Here is a 12,946-nt window from a genome sequence, read left to right as displayed (position 1 = left end):
TTCGATACCGAGGTAAAGGAGAAAGAATTGAGGGCTGACAGCATCGGGATGCTACCTAACTCTTCTTGAACAATAGGGAATGAAATAGCATCAAACTATTAAACTGTATGTTTTCTAAATAATGAATGGACAGAATGCATCTTTCTTCTAGTGCCTTTAAAACCGGGAGTTCTAGTTCTGCCTTAGGCACAAAGCCAGCTAGGTGACTTTGGGCCAGTCACCAGACTGTAAACTGGAAGACCATGAGTTCTGGTCCTGCCTTAAACACAAAATCATCCAGGTGACTTTGGGCCAGTCATTCTCAGCCCTAGGAAGAAGGTGGCAAGGGAAAACCACTTCTGAAAAATGTTGGCAGGAAAACTGCATTGACTTCTCCAGGCAATTGTCAGGAATCAAGACTGATTTAACCCACCTTCCCCCAAATCTCTAAAGGTATCTATGCAAACCATTTGACATCAGTAATGCAGGTGAGTTCAGCAATTTGGTCTGCAACACAATGTGTTTCAACATTCGAGGTGGTACTTAGGGCATCTGAAACTGCCCCTGTCAGAGCTGCTCTTACAGTCATGGGTTCCATGCTGGAACTAAGACAGCAAGGTCTATGGTGCATCCAAGTGCCCTTTCTGATGTAACTTCAGCCAGTAGGCAGGAATGAAACCAATTAGGCAAGCTCATTGGAATCCAAGAAGTTCTGTTAAGTAGTATTTATTGAAGAAAAGTTAGGGAGCCATAATGAAAGAATTCCAGTGACTGCTATGTTTCAAGTGTGAGTCCTATTTATAGAATCAATATTTAGCCTCATTGGTACCTTTTTCTCTTTCCCACCTGACCTAATAGGTTGCTTAGACTCCTCTTTTGGGTGGGAGGTCTTGTTTTCCATCTATATCTTGTTTTAGCCACAATCAGATCTGCTATCATGTTGTTTCTTTCTGTGTGCAAACTAACTTTCCCAGCAATTAAGTCTTCCAGTTGTGTTTCCAGATATGAAGGGCCACTGGACAAAAAAGAAAATGCCAGCATTAAAGAAACACTGGACTTGCTGACACAATTGACACTTTGTGGGGAAACTGAACTGAATGTTTCAGGCAATATTGCATATCCACAACTGCCACAATTTAATGAGAAACAGCCCCTTTCTTCTGGTAAGTAACTCTTAAGTATCAGTGAGTTAGGACATATATGGTATAGAAATGTAATAAAATATGACTTATACAGGATTGTAATATAGCCTAATAAATGAAAAAAGGGGTGGGGGACTGCCAATTATGCAGGGATTAAAAACTAAGCAATTATTTTTGTTGGCCATAATTCTATTTTCATTTGATAAAGATTTATGTAATGATACTCTGTGTTGTTAGGTTCACTGACCACAAACATGGCTATTCAAGAAATGTAATATAATTTTGTTCAAGAGAATTTGTTGTTTCACATTACATTTACCTTTTCTGATTTGATTGGTCCTTCTAAAATGGAAATTAAAAGATGAATGCATTAGGATAGACTGAGCAGAGTATTATTTTATTATAGAAAGTAGTAATAAAAACAATTACTCTGCCTTAAGTGTTTATAAAAGCAAAAAATGGGAGGTAAATTAGATAAAACAATAAAAGTATCCTTTATCTCTGTCACCAGTACCAACATGTACAAATATTTCTGACTAAAGATTTCCAAATTCAGTGAAATCCTTCTTGTACATGTTTAATGTCTTTAAAAAAATAAGATTATCAGACAATTGAACAATAGTTTATAGAACTAGATTGTATTTATTGAACATGGTAAGGGCCCATAGTAAACTGCAAAGTTACTTTCCTTTTTCCTACTGGGGCTAATGTAGGAGATGGTGTATCTCAGATATTATAGTTGTTCTTCACACTATGTTTAAAGACAATCTGGACTGAGCGGAGTATGTCCAGAAGGTGACCAAGATAGGGACTATGAGGAGCCCTTGAAAGAGATATGCTTGTTTCACCTGGAGAAGATTAAGAGTGGCTATCAGAAGGGCCACATGGAAGACAGAAAATACTTGTTTTCTGTTCTAGAGAGCTATACCATGACAAACAGCCTCAATATAATACATTCTCCTAGACACTTAACACAAGGAAGGAAGCGACTATGATTTTAAAATATCACAGAAATTGTTGATGGAATTATTGTTTCCACAGGAAAAAGAATAAGAAATCTGAAAGCTTTCCAAGTACTAGAATCACTTTTTCAGAAATCCAACAACCCAAAGCTCTGTCAATACATTTTGCTTGTACTAAAATCAGTCTGGACCTGGGACTCCATGAATTTCTTCCTACTTGAGTGGTCTCTGCAGCCCATTTGCCAGTTTGTTGGGGTCATCCCTCTCAAACCCTTCCTGGTCCAGACTCAGTTCTTCCAGCTGGTGGAGTCAGTGGTGGTGGACCTTGGTTATATCCCACATGACATCTTGAAGGAGATTCAGTGTTTGATAAAGGAGAATGCTGAGCCATTATGCACATCAGTTGCCTTGGGCTGCCTTCATAGCATCACACAGAGAGACCCACTCTTCACAGATATCTTCAGAGATTCAGGACTCTTAGGAATGCTGCTTGTTCAACTTCGTAAAGAAGCCAAAATACTGATAAAGAAAGGTATGATATATATTAAATACATACATGCTTTCCTAAACCTCTTCCAGGCTATTCATGGTATTGAATACATGCCAGCAACCCCACCCCTTTCTCTGGTTGCCTATGGTATAATAGTCCCATCTGAAAGTTATGTTTGCTTTGATTCCAAATTCAGCTGCAGCTTACATCTAGACAGTCTGTCATAGCAAATGCACTGCTTTCCTCCTGCTGAACATTATTTTAGTGCCAGCAGATGTTGACACCATTCCAGTTTTTAGGAGAATGAAACATTTGCTCAGAGAAACTCTTACTTTCCTCTCCTTTCCCACTACCATATATGAAAACTGTTAGGAGCTTATCTGAAATTTTACCTGCTCAAAGCTTCATTGGATCCTTTTTTTCTTCATACTTTTGCTATTTTCCCTGAAACCCCCCCTTTTTAGGTTCCATTTTAGCTTCCCCACAATCTCTTTAACCAAATCCTGTCATTTCCTCTTTTTTATACCTACCCTATTCAGCTTCCAAAGCTCTTGCATCTCCTCATCTCCTTGAGATAGCAGGTCCAAGTGAGCTGTCTTTTTAAGAATTTATTTTTCTGTTTACAGAATTGACAACCATCCATACTCAATATATTTTTTTACCTGTTCAGTTGTGTCCGATTCTCAGGGATGCCTGGACAAGTCCCTGCAGTTTTCTTGGCAAGTTTTTTCCGAAGTTACTCCTGAGGAAATTGATCTCGTTTCTTGTTATGCAGGTAGCACTCAAGCAGCTCTGCAGGTGTCAGAAGTGGAGGAACTACTCAAAATGATGCTGAAGATGACAGCTGCTCTTGTTGTGGAATCTGTTAGGAACACAGGTAAAAAAAAAATCGAACAGGTTCATTGGCCACAACATGATGGTTGCAGAATATCATTTTTAGGAAGCTTCCTCAATTGCTTCCTCTGTTAAGCCTGAAGTGATAGTTCAATTACCTGGTAGATATTGGTTTTCTATTCTTGCCACTGATCTGATCTGTGGAGGACTAATGATTCAGGCAACTCTCCATGAACATAAGAATTGGTCATGGGAAAGAAAGAGAGAGAGACAACATTTTCCCACATTGCTTTCTAAAGACCATTTCCTGACATGTGTAAGGGACTTTGGGACCTGGCTATGGATTCAAAAAAAATCTTACTATTTTAGAGAAGCTTTAAGGCAATTACAAATTAATTTGTGCACCATAAAGCATGGAAATTAGGAGTTAGGCTAATTCAACAGAGAAGATGTTGAGAGGCTTTTCCTCTTTCATAGAATTTGAAGAAGGCCCAGTTAACATAATCCTATTTCTGAGACATCACCTTGCCGACAAAGGGCCGCATAATCAAAACTATGGTTTTCCCAGTAGTAACATATGGCTGTGAGAGTTGGACCATAAGGAAGGCTGAGCACCGAAGAATTTATGCTTTCGAACTGTGGTGCTGGAGAAGACTCTTGAGAGTCCCTTGGACTGCAATCAGTCAGTCCTCCAGAAAATCAACCCTGACTGTTCATTGGAAGGACAGATACTGAAGCAGAAGCTCAAATACTCTGGCCACCTAATGAGGAGAGAGGACTCACTGGAAAAGACCCTGATGCTAGGAAAGACTGAAGGCAGAAAGAGAAGAGGACAGCAGAGGATGAGATGGTTAGATAGCATCACCGATGCAATGAACATGAATCTGAGTAAACTCTGGGAGAGAGTGGAGGATAGGAAGGCCTGGCGTGCTATGGTGCATGGGCTCACGAAGGGTCAGACACGACTTAACAACTGAACAACAACATTTCTGTCTCCATTTGTAATCTTCATTTCTCACCATTTTCCTATCTTAATCAGAAAAAAGCAGTTCAAAGAGTGATAGGACTGAAAACATTTTCATGGAAGCATCTCACATATTTGCTCATAGTCTAATCTTTATGTGCCAATGTTCCTCTCTATATTTCACCCTCAGCCCTCTGCCTTTTGTATGCTAGATGAACAGTTAAAATTTGGGATGCTTGCTGTTGCTGCAAATGCTTATTATGTATATATTTACCTCTTAATATAAATATGGTAGATAGTGTGTTACTATTTTTATACAACCTGTTTTTTTCTCAACATGCATGTTTGTATGCATACGTGTTTATGTGTGTGTGTGTATGTATATGTGTGTGTATCTATCTATCTATCATCCATCCATCCATCCATCAGTTGAGGAGCTTGCTGTAAGTGCCTCTGAAGAAATCTAATCTACAAAAAATATGCCATAAATAAATTGTTAGTCTTTATTCTACAAAACTGTTGCTTATATTTGGCACAACAGTTTGATGTGTCTAGCCTTCAGGAAATGTGCCTAGCCCTCAATTCTGGATACCATGAGCTGCAACAGAACTTCTACTTTCACCATATATTTTCCTTTAGATTTAAAAGCATGACAAAAATTATAAACAAGATAAATGGAGGGCCCAATTCCTAAGACTGCTGCCATGGTAACAGGGCCAAACCTTCCATGAGATGCCTTCTCTGATGCAGAAGGTTTCTGCCTACCTGGCCTGATACTCAGTAAAAGAATCAGCACTGAGTAGGACATTAGAATGGAGGTGCACTCCTGTGTTTCTGTGGAAAGAGTTCAGAGTGAGATATGAAGGCAGGCATGGGCTGCAAAGAATGACAATTGTTAGGGCCCTGGAGCACTCTGGATGTATTTAGAGTGTGGCCCTCTGGCCACAGCAGCATATGCGATCTCCACAGCAACGTCAGCTATGATGCCTTACTCCAAGGAGGAAATACATAGAGCAATAGATTAGGAGGGAGGGTGGCAGAGGTACGGAGGTACCCATTTGTTTACTTATCTCAGGTGGTGACACTTCTTGGTCGAGTGACACATATTATCAACACTGATTTTTCAGAGGTGGGGGAATAAATATCTTAAGATTTCACTTAAACCATGGGTCCTTTAGTCTTTTAGTACAATGTTGCATTCATTGCACTCCTCAGTGAAATTTAATTATTCTAGTAACTGGTCTATAAACTTGGTCATTTATTACAAAATAATCTATGAAATCATCACAGCTATGCCATTAATTGACCATCCATTAAATTTTGCTTGGAGCATGGCTTAATAATAAATTATATGTGCAATTTCAGTGATTCTCAGAGACTATGGTATGGTGCCCTATATCAAGATTTATGTGGATACTGAGTTGTATCGAAGTGATGCCTTGAACATCCTGGAACAGTTATCCATTATCAACCCTGAAGAGTACATGAGCACCATTATTGGGGCCCTGTGCTCTTCCACTCAGGGTGAACTACACTTCAAGCTGGATCTGCTTAAAGTAAGGAATAGTAAATGCCAGATCTTTCTTGTTTATCTTTATTTGGAAATAATTAATGGTTGGGCTTTGTTTCTCCACTATATAATGAATCCTAGGGAAATTCAGAACTATGAAAATATAGTTTCTTTGCTACATATAATGCATTGAAATGTATAACTGGCCCCTAAAACTGACTTCTCCATCTGAAGACTGAAAATATTATTGGCTATTAGGAGGAATGTCATGATAGTAAGTCTTGTCAGGCAGTGGAATAGGCTGCCTCATGAAGTGATATGTTCCCCTTCAGTGGAAGTCTTCCAAAAGAGGCTGGATTGGCACCCATTCAAAATTCTTTAGCAGATCCTGGAGTGATCAGGGATCTGGACTAGATGATTTCTCATATATATTCCAACTCTATGAAATATGTGTACCTGGGTAGCTGGCAAGTGCTGCCCCTGAAGATATAACGTAATAACTGATACCTTGCTTGTAAGAAGTTTCCTGCTCAGTAACTGGCTAAAGTAGGCCAATAGTCCATTAAAGGGAACGGGATGAGACCTTTAAGAGTGATTATCCTTTTCAGTGGCCTTATGAATAGTCAAGGTTTGGATCCAGCCCACAAGGAACCCAATCTGGCTCTTCTATAATGCCAAACTGGCTTAAAGTAAGATGGGGATGATTCATTATTTGACTGCAGATGAGAGAGCAGACTCAGCTGGCATAGCATTTTTTATTTCTGTCTACCCATTATCAGGAGGCAGATGCCTCCAAATATGAAATGTTAGGGAAGAAGAGTATAAGACTGCTCTTGGGGAAATGACCTACTTATGCAATTTCCACAGGTATCTATTTGGCCATAATGAAGAACAGCATGTTAGTCAAGAGACCCTTTGATCTGATCTGGCATATCTGTTCTTGGGCATGATACTCTTAGATCTAAGGCAGAAGCCATAGAAAGATAGAGGCTGGTAACTGATAAGTAGAACTTCAGATTTTTAATACAATACCCTATAGGCCATATTGCACTAACAACTATATGTAGATACCGTTGTTCATAATGACAGCTTGACTAGGTCATGAAGAGGCTGTGTCAGCCAAAATCCAAAAGAGAATTAATTGACCAAGTAGTTAACTCTCTAGAAGTTAGATTTAACTTCTCTTGTTTGGGATAAACCTAATTTTCTCCCAGTCAAGTTAAGTCCCCAGAACCTTAAGGTAAAGGTAAAGGTTTCCCTTGACGTAAAGTCCAGTCGAATCCGACTCTAGGGGGCGGTGCTCATCTCCGTTTCTAAGCCTTGGAGCCGGCGTTGTCATAGACACTTCCGGGTCATGTGGCCAGCATGACGACTCGGAACGCCGTTACCTTCCCGCCGAAGCGGTACCTATTGATCTACTCACATTTGCATGTTTTCGAACTGCTAGGTGAGCAGGAGCTGGGATTAACAACGGGAGCTCACCCCGCCGCGCGGTTTCGAACCGCCGACCTTCCGATCGACAGCTCAGCGGTTTAACCCGCAGCGCCACCGCGTCCCTCCTCCCCAGAACCTTACCTCAGGTTTAATTGTACCTCTCAACTTCCATGTTCAAGACAAAGTTTTAGAGAGGATCACCAAAATGGGTCTATTAAGCTCTTCACCTTTATGGCCCATCCTCCCCACAGCCTCCTGCCAGCTACATGAGGGGGCAGAGATGGAAAATGAGCAGAAATTACTGGAGATGGATGTATAGTGATGGTATCAAATCTGCTGCCATCATTCTTTTTTTTTTCTTTCCTATTTCCATTGCAGCGGTGGTGAGAAGGAAATGGGATAGGAATTGCCATTTTCCCAAGCTCTCATGTGCTATCTGGGAGGACTGAAAAAGACTAGTAACAAGTTTGGGAAAAACTACAATACAAGAATGTTTGCATCCTGAACCACAAACTAGCCAATCTTATTTTAGTCTAGCAATGTCTTGTAATCATTTACAAACCCCACCAACATTTTTAATTTATGGTTTTGTGGAAAATTGGGTTAATTCAAAAAAACATGGTTAAGTTATCGATGATAGGTGTGACATAGCCCATGTGATGAGGCAGCATTGCGCCCAGGAATAGGAGCACAGCTGGAACAGCCACACTAGACAATGGCATCAGTTCAGGAGTATTTTTCAAGAGCCAGATGGTCCAGCAGGTTGGTGAAAGTAACTTAATTTAAGTAAATTAACCCACCTATAGATTGATGCTACTTTTAGTCTCTGATATCCACTGAAGGGGAAAATAATTTGGACATATCATGGCAAGTCTATTTTCCTGAGAAAATGTGAAAAGAGGCAGTATCTATCCAGAATCTCTTATTGCTGAATTATTCTGAATGGAATTCAACCTCCAGAATCTTTAGTCAGAATATTTTGAATCCCAATGATGAGCATTTTTCTTGCATATTCCTGATTCCTGTTTCTTTTTCCCTAGAAACACTAGAAGGCTATAGGGAAAAAAATTAAGGCTATAGCTTTCCTACTGGAGAGAGCGGAAGGAGTAACCCACTTAAAGATGCTCTCTATCCAGTGAAGAGAATAAATCTACCACAGCTACAGCTAATCTAAAATTCTTTTTATGGCTAAGTTTGCTGCTTGCCTAAACTGATATAAAAACTAATGCAGCTTTGATGCCTAATTCTGACAAATTATAACTATATTAATACATAATATAAGAGAATGAATTTACTAGCTGTAGCCTTTGGGATCATGATTACATTATGTTCAAATTCAGATTGATTTGCTAATTTATATTTAGCTGTTAAACCCCAAGTGCAAGTGCCAGAGAGTTCCAGAGCGGCATGCGGTAGGCAATTATGAGGAATAACAAATAAAGCCATGCAAAAATAAATTCTGTTAGCTATAACTTAGTTAGGGATTTCTACTGCAGGCAAGCCTATTCCAGATTAAAGCCAGAAGAATAGACAATTAAATTATAACAGAGTTAGAGCCTGAAGAAATGTAGTTACTACTGACCTCTCCAGATTGTGTCAAAGCCGTTCTGATACATCAAGGTCCAGTTTATTAGGTTTATGCTGTTCAGGAGTTACTGCCTGGTGTGATACATTAGCATGCAAACTGAATGGCAGTAATTGAGTTTTCTTCTTGTGTCTCTGGCACACTCCTTTCCACTCTTTTAGAGGATGAAGAAGGTAGATGGAAGGGGGATGAAGAGAGAGAATCACAAAGTTTGTATATGATGAAATTTGGAAATCAAATGTCTTTAAAAAATTAAAACCCACTTACACACAAACAAGCACATCACATTCTCCTAAGTTCACAAAGGAAAATCTTCTGATGAAGTAAGCTATAGTTCACAAAAGATTATGCCTTATAATAAAATTTGTTAGTCTGAAAAGGTGCTACCAGCTGCCTTCTGATGAAAGGACAATTCACTTACCCTTTTGCCTTAGTGACATGATAGGTCTAGCATGTGGTCTGACATTGTATGGACTAAAGGTCCTAGCTACAGTGACTCATGCCATTACCATCATGCAATTAGACTACTACAGTACGTTCAATATAGGGCTCCCTTTGAAGACTAACCAGAAACCACCATTAGATCAAAGTGTAGCAGACTACTGCTTGATTGGTGCTAGCCACTGCAATCATAATAAACCTACTGTACGAGTCCTAGATTGGACCCAAGGCTGGTTATCAACTGGTTGCCAATAGGTTTCCAGGTGCAATTCAAAATGGTAGTTATGTATAAAACCCTATGCAGCTTAGCATCTAGCTATTGGAGGACCACCTATATTAACTAGATTCAGCCCATCTAAGGAAGTCCTCCAGAAAGAAGCTGCTTGTGGTGCCTAACTTCCATGAGCTGAGACCAGACAGTGTTATTTTTCTGTCATAGTGCCTATGTTATAGAACGGCATTCTACTACAAGTTAGGCTGACCCCCTCTGTGAAGACCTTCTGGAAATTTTTAAAGATCAATCTTTAGCCTATCAGTCATCAATTCTCCATCTAAAGGGCTTCAGTCAAGACCACATTTTTCTAGGTTTGGCTGCCGTTCTTTGCAAATTTTGTATAGACAATAACATATTTCTTTCTTTTTTCTCCAATGCTAGTCTCTCTTGAAGATGCTGGCGAATTCCAAGGGTCGTTCAGCCTTCAGAACCAGTAGTGGTTTTAATGGGCTGTTTTCCCTTCTGGCTGACATGGAAGGTGCCTTGCAGGACCCACCTTTAGGCTTGTGGGCCTCATTTTGTCACAACCACATATTAGAGCTGATACTACACATTCTCCAAACCATAGCAGCTGCTCTTTACTTGGACCCTGTCAATAGTGACTTCTTCCAGAAGAATGGTCTCTTTGAGAAGATGGCAGAGGAACTTGGCATGCTTGGCTGCTTTTCAACACAAAGGTGGGGACAGGTTCCTATATGGATCAATAAACCACGATCATTTGTTGAGATTTCAAATACAGTTGCTTGCTCATCTGAGCTTTTCCCAACTTGGCTAAAAAGCTGCATAAGGATATTTAGTTTCCTTGATTATATGGCCAAGATGAATCCCTTCAACTTCAGGAGCTACTTGGTGGAAATAAAACAGTCTGCAGATCATTGCCCTTTGTGCATTCAAGATGGGAAAGAAAATCAACAGGAAGATTCTCAAGATGAATCTAACATCTATATAAAATCTAACAAAATAGCTTCCAGCCAGTGGCCAGAATTCCAAAACAGGTATGTTTTTGATGGTTATAATATAAAAAGTTTGAAGTACAAATTCGGGTGTTACATATTTCTTACATGTCTTTGAGCCTTTTTTTTTTTCAAGAGCATACACGTTTATAGACCATCCAATGTATGTTTACATAGAAGACAGGCTCCAATTATTTAATGACAGTAGCAGACTAGGTATAATCTGTATTAGTCACTTCTGAGATGGAAGTGGCACAATTATTTCAAGTGCAAACCAGGTTATTGACAAATTTTCTTTGCTATCATTTGCCATCAGCAGCTCCTCCTCTAAAGTATTTTCCCTCTCCTTTAGTTGGGCTTGAAGAATAATCTCAATGGACCAAAAGGATGGTTTGCAGTTATATTTAGATTCTGAGCACCATGGAAGTTCATTCCAGTTCATGCATATCTGGAAAATGTAAATGAAGTTCCTATCAAACTGCAGACTGATTGGAAATTCTTCACAGCCTGCTGCAGCTTTCTGTCCCAGCCTGTTTGGACTAAAACTTCACTCATTCCTGAACTCGGCTTTTTCAGTTAATATCATCTGCTTATTTGAACTGAATTCTCCACTAAAGCAATTAAGTGCCCAGTAAATCTCCAGGAGAGATCTTTTGCAAAAAATGAAAGGGATCAGAACATACATGAAAGTTATATGAAGGATTAAAATCAAGTGCAAACTGTAGCTCTTAAATTATCTTATCATTCCAAAGAGGGGTCTTAACTCTATCAAACACATTTAAAAAATCTTAAAAAGGACTTGAGGTATTTACAAAAAAGCTGAGAACAACATAATAGTTTATATTGTAACAAAACTTAATGATCTCCTCCTAGATTTACATTTGACTGAAAAGGACATAGTATGCGCACACAGAGTTCAAAACTCCAGGCTTGCAATGTTGAAAAAAACAAGGGATATAATAATTACCTTCCTGAGCTGCTGAGCTTGCCGATCGGAAGGTCGGCGGTTCGAATCCGCGTGACGGGGTGAGCTCCCGTTGCTAGTCCCAGCTCCTGCCAACCTAGCAGTTCGAAAACATGCAAATGTGAGTAGATTAATAGGTACCGCTTCAGCGGGCAGGTAATGGCGTTCCGTTCAGTCATGCCGGCCACATGACCACGGAAGTGTCTATGGACAAACGCCGGCTCTTTGGCTTTGAAACGGAGATGAGCACCGCCCCCTACAGTCGGACTTAATGTCAAGGGAAACCTTTACCTTTACCTAATGAATGTACCAGAGACAAAATTATCCAGGAAGCTTGCAAATAGAGGGAAGTAAACTGGGGAAGAGATAAAGTTTTCTTTTTCGAGGCATTGCTCAAACTACCCTAAAGAAAATTGCATTTGAGCCTATAAGAGAACTATTTATAAAGATGGTGATATTACATAAATGGTCACAAGGAATAAAGCCACATTCTACCACGTAGGGCACGAATACTGTAACATTAGCTTTTGCTAACGTCCAGCCGGCAGCAGAGGCTGCTGCAAAGGGAGTGGAGACCAAAGGAGGATTCCCACAGAAGTACAGTAAGAGCAAAGGGTGGAAAATAATCTCACACACACACACACACCTCTTTAAACTGGCCAGTTAAGGATCTAGCATAAAACCTTCACTTGCATTAAAATTAAATTCTGGATACTTGCCAGCATTAGGATTAAGTGAAATGTACTCACATAACAGAAGCAATTATTAAGGAAGATGGAAACAGGCAGCAAGTATGGAAAAAGGTAAAGAAACAGTTATAAAATATACTTGATTTATTAAGAAGTATATAGAGCACCTCATTATATGGAGAAGGGGTGAGGGAGCAGCAAAACACTTCTTCCCCATAGACCAAGAAGGGGTCATCGTGATCTCTTATGAACCTTTATGAAACTTCTGATATAAGATCAAATGGAGTGGGGAACATTAGGAATTTAAGGTTCTTGATAGGGAAAAGGTTTGTGAGTAGGGATGAGGAGACTCGGAGGTTCCTAATTAAAAAGAAAACAAGTATACTTTTCAGATAATTTAGAATTATAAATTTAAAAATTGCTTGCAAAATATAGTAAAACAGGTTCTTCGAAGGTCTGTACACAGCTAGAATTGAAAACAAGATACTTTAAAGGTCATTAAAATTGTAACACAGCTTCTACATTGAAAGCAAACACATCATGTTTGATAATAAGAACTTTAAACTGTTGGCAAATAAACCAAGGAGCAGATATTAAAATCATCAATTCAAACCTCTAAAGGTCAAATAATTACTAATACTAATAACATTACACTGAATTTGTAAGATTTCTCAAAAAGTCCAGTATTAAAGGAATTATTTAGAAAAATTGGAATTGCCTGTTTT

The 12,946-nt window shown here is 39.3% G+C and overlaps 1 protein-coding gene across 1 annotated transcript in view; it reads left to right on the top strand.

The window, feature by feature from the left end:
• Positions 1 to 12,946, top strand: part of WDFY4 (WDFY family member 4) — a 195,260-nt gene that overhangs the window by 12,531 nt on the left and 169,783 nt on the right. The window contains exons 7-11 of the mRNA XM_063304372.1: positions 982 to 1,142; positions 2,163 to 2,615; positions 3,349 to 3,450; positions 5,737 to 5,927; positions 9,997 to 10,610. Coding sequence (XP_063160442.1) covers positions 982 to 1,142; positions 2,163 to 2,615; positions 3,349 to 3,450; positions 5,737 to 5,927; positions 9,997 to 10,610 — 1,521 coding nt within the window. The remainder of the gene's footprint in view (positions 1 to 981; positions 1,143 to 2,162; positions 2,616 to 3,348; positions 3,451 to 5,736; positions 5,928 to 9,996; positions 10,611 to 12,946) is intronic.

This window comes from Candoia aspera, chromosome 5 (genome assembly GCF_035149785.1).
Source record: "Candoia aspera isolate rCanAsp1 chromosome 5, rCanAsp1.hap2, whole genome shotgun sequence".
Lineage (NCBI taxonomy): Eukaryota > Metazoa > Chordata > Lepidosauria > Squamata > Boidae > Candoia > Candoia aspera.
The sequence above is the reverse complement of the archived record's forward strand: the minus strand, read 5'-3'. Positions and strand labels throughout refer to the sequence as shown.